The sequence below is a fragment of the Gopherus flavomarginatus genome, chromosome 1, assembly GCF_025201925.1.
Source record: "Gopherus flavomarginatus isolate rGopFla2 chromosome 1, rGopFla2.mat.asm, whole genome shotgun sequence".
NCBI classification, from domain to species: Eukaryota; Metazoa; Chordata; order Testudines; family Testudinidae; genus Gopherus; species Gopherus flavomarginatus.
This window is the reverse complement of record NC_066617.1, coordinates 374806346-374808626: the sequence shown is the minus strand read 5'-3', so window position 1 is coordinate 374808626 and position 2281 is coordinate 374806346. Positions and strand designations below refer to the sequence as shown.

Here is a 2281-nt window from a genome sequence, read left to right as displayed (position 1 = left end):
TTAGTACTTAAAATTAACAATTGTTTATAAATTTACCCTTACATTTCTGTGGGCTGGGATTGGCATACATCTGTGAGGGGAGGATGTCACAACTCATGTCTATAATATTGGGCCTCTCACTGAACTCTGTCTGGGATCTGAGGGGTATTGTACCACTATCTCTTTCCTGCATTAGGGAGTAACCATGAGGCCTTTCCCAGCACTTCATGGGTCTATAACTCGCAATAAGGACACCCAATTACTAACTCCGCTCACTAACTTGAAACTCACAAGGTTACTTGTTTACCCCAGCTTCCTCTTAGCTATGTATTGTTCTCTGTTAGCCAGCCCCCATAGCCCAAGCCAAGCTGTGGACTCTGGGCCTAGATGAAAAGTTATCAGGAGAAACTGTAGTTAAGCTCTTACATCCATAGCTAATGGATTCTGACGCTTCAAAATAGAAGAGATGGTTTAGAAAATCTTAACAAAATTCATTTCATTTGCCCATAGAAGATGGCTGAATTATTATGTAGTTCTTGGGCTCAGACTTGAAATGGAAACTGACCCCCTTCTACTCTGAAAGCTGGGCAACGTTGGCTTCCCTTAGACACATGGTAGAAAACCATTTTGCTTTGGGATTGATAGATTTAATCAGGTCAGGCATTTTGCACACAACAGCTGTACAAGCTGGAGTCACTTGATTTGATTTTTGATAATCAATAGTAAGATGCCATGACCCATTTGGTTTTTGTAGGAGCCAGATTGGACAGCTGCATACTGAAATTCACTTATGAATGATTCCCTGCTGAAGCAATGATTCAATGGTTTTAGCAATATGAGGTGAGGCCTAAAAAATTGAAAAAATTGCCATTCCTAGGAAAATCTGAAATAGCTACTTTGGAAGCAACAGTGGTGGGGCCACAGCAGAAGAGGAGGAGCATTTATCAGCAATTAGGAAGGTGGCAACTCTATGACTTGGGCATAATTTGCCACATCAACACAGAATAGTAAGGCTGGGAAAGGATTTAATGTCTCTGTCTGTATCACCAGACATCTCTGCATGGAAATCTGAGAGCACTGGGAGAAAAAAATTAGATGCCTTTATTAGTAAAGAGCCAGAGCAGTCTATCCCGGATTTGTTTGGTTCTCACCCCGTAGATGATAGGATTTAGCACAGGAGGCATCAAGAGGTAAACGTTGGCAATGAGAATGTGGAAATGCAGAGGCACCTTCTGACCAAACCGGAACATGAGAGAGAAGAAGAGACTTGGGATGTAAAAGGTTAAAATGGCACAAAGATGGGAGATGCACGTCCCAAAAGTCTTGATCTGGGCGTCCTTTGTGGGGAGACTGAAGATGGCCCTGAGGATCTGGGTGTAGGACAGGGCAATAAAAATCACATCCAGACCAATCACACAGATTACCACAAAGAGGCCATAGTAACTACTAACACGGGTGTCGGTGCAGGCCAGATTCACCACAGCTATGTGTGCGCAGTACGGCTGGGGGATGATGTTGGTTCTACAATATGGCCATTGCTTTACCAGGAAGGGATATGGCAGTACAACCATGCTGCTTCGCAGCATCATGGCGAGGCCGATCTTGGCCACCGCTGGGCTTGTCAGGATGGTAGAATGTCTCAGGGGATCACAGATGGCCACATAGCGATCAAAAGCCATTGCCACAAAGATCCCAGACTCCATCACTGAGAAGCAGTGAAAGAAGTATAACTGGATGAGGCAGGAACTGAAATCGATCTCTCTGGAATCAAACCAGTATATTGCCAGCATTTTGGGCACAATGGATGTAGATACAACCAGGTCGGTGATGGCCAGCATGCAAAGGAAATAGTACATGGGCCCATGGAGTCTCGGCTCCATCTTCACGATGAACAGGATGGTGAAGTTCCCCAAGATGCCTGTGATGTACATGATGCAGAAGGGGATGGAGATCCAGACATGGGCCACTTCCAGGCCAGGAATGCCCAGCAGGATGAAGGTGGAGGGGTTGGTGAAGTCAGTTACATTGGAATCTGGCATGGAGTAGGAGATAAGGTGTCCAACATTGAGGCAGAACAGTGTCTAGTGCATGTATCATAAGGTTCCCTGACTTCCTGTATGTGCTCAGGCTTTAGAGTGATGGTCACAGTACAAATGCCTGGATGGAGAGTCAATATTCATACGAGACACTACATGCACTCCTGGATGCTGTTCTCATGGGTGAAGCAGATTGGTGGCTCTTCACACACTGAAAAATGACATTTTCATTAGTTCGATAAATGAATTATGAACAACAGACCCTA

At 44.8% G+C, this 2281-nt stretch overlaps 1 protein-coding gene across 1 annotated transcript; it reads right to left on the bottom strand.

Moving 5' to 3' along the window:
• Positions 1-1070: 1070 nt before the first annotated feature.
• Positions 1071-2018, bottom strand: LOC127050856 (olfactory receptor 52R1-like). Its single transcript, XM_050952466.1, has one exon. It carries the CDS (start codon positions 2016-2018, stop codon positions 1071-1073), a length of 948 nt encoding a protein of 315 aa, XP_050808423.1.
• Positions 2019-2281: the final 263 nt, after the last annotated feature.

Coding starts and splice junctions, on each gene's coding strand:
- LOC127050856 (XM_050952466.1), bottom strand. CDS start 2,018: ATGCCAGATTCCAATGTAACTGACTTCACCAACCCCTCCACCTTCATC.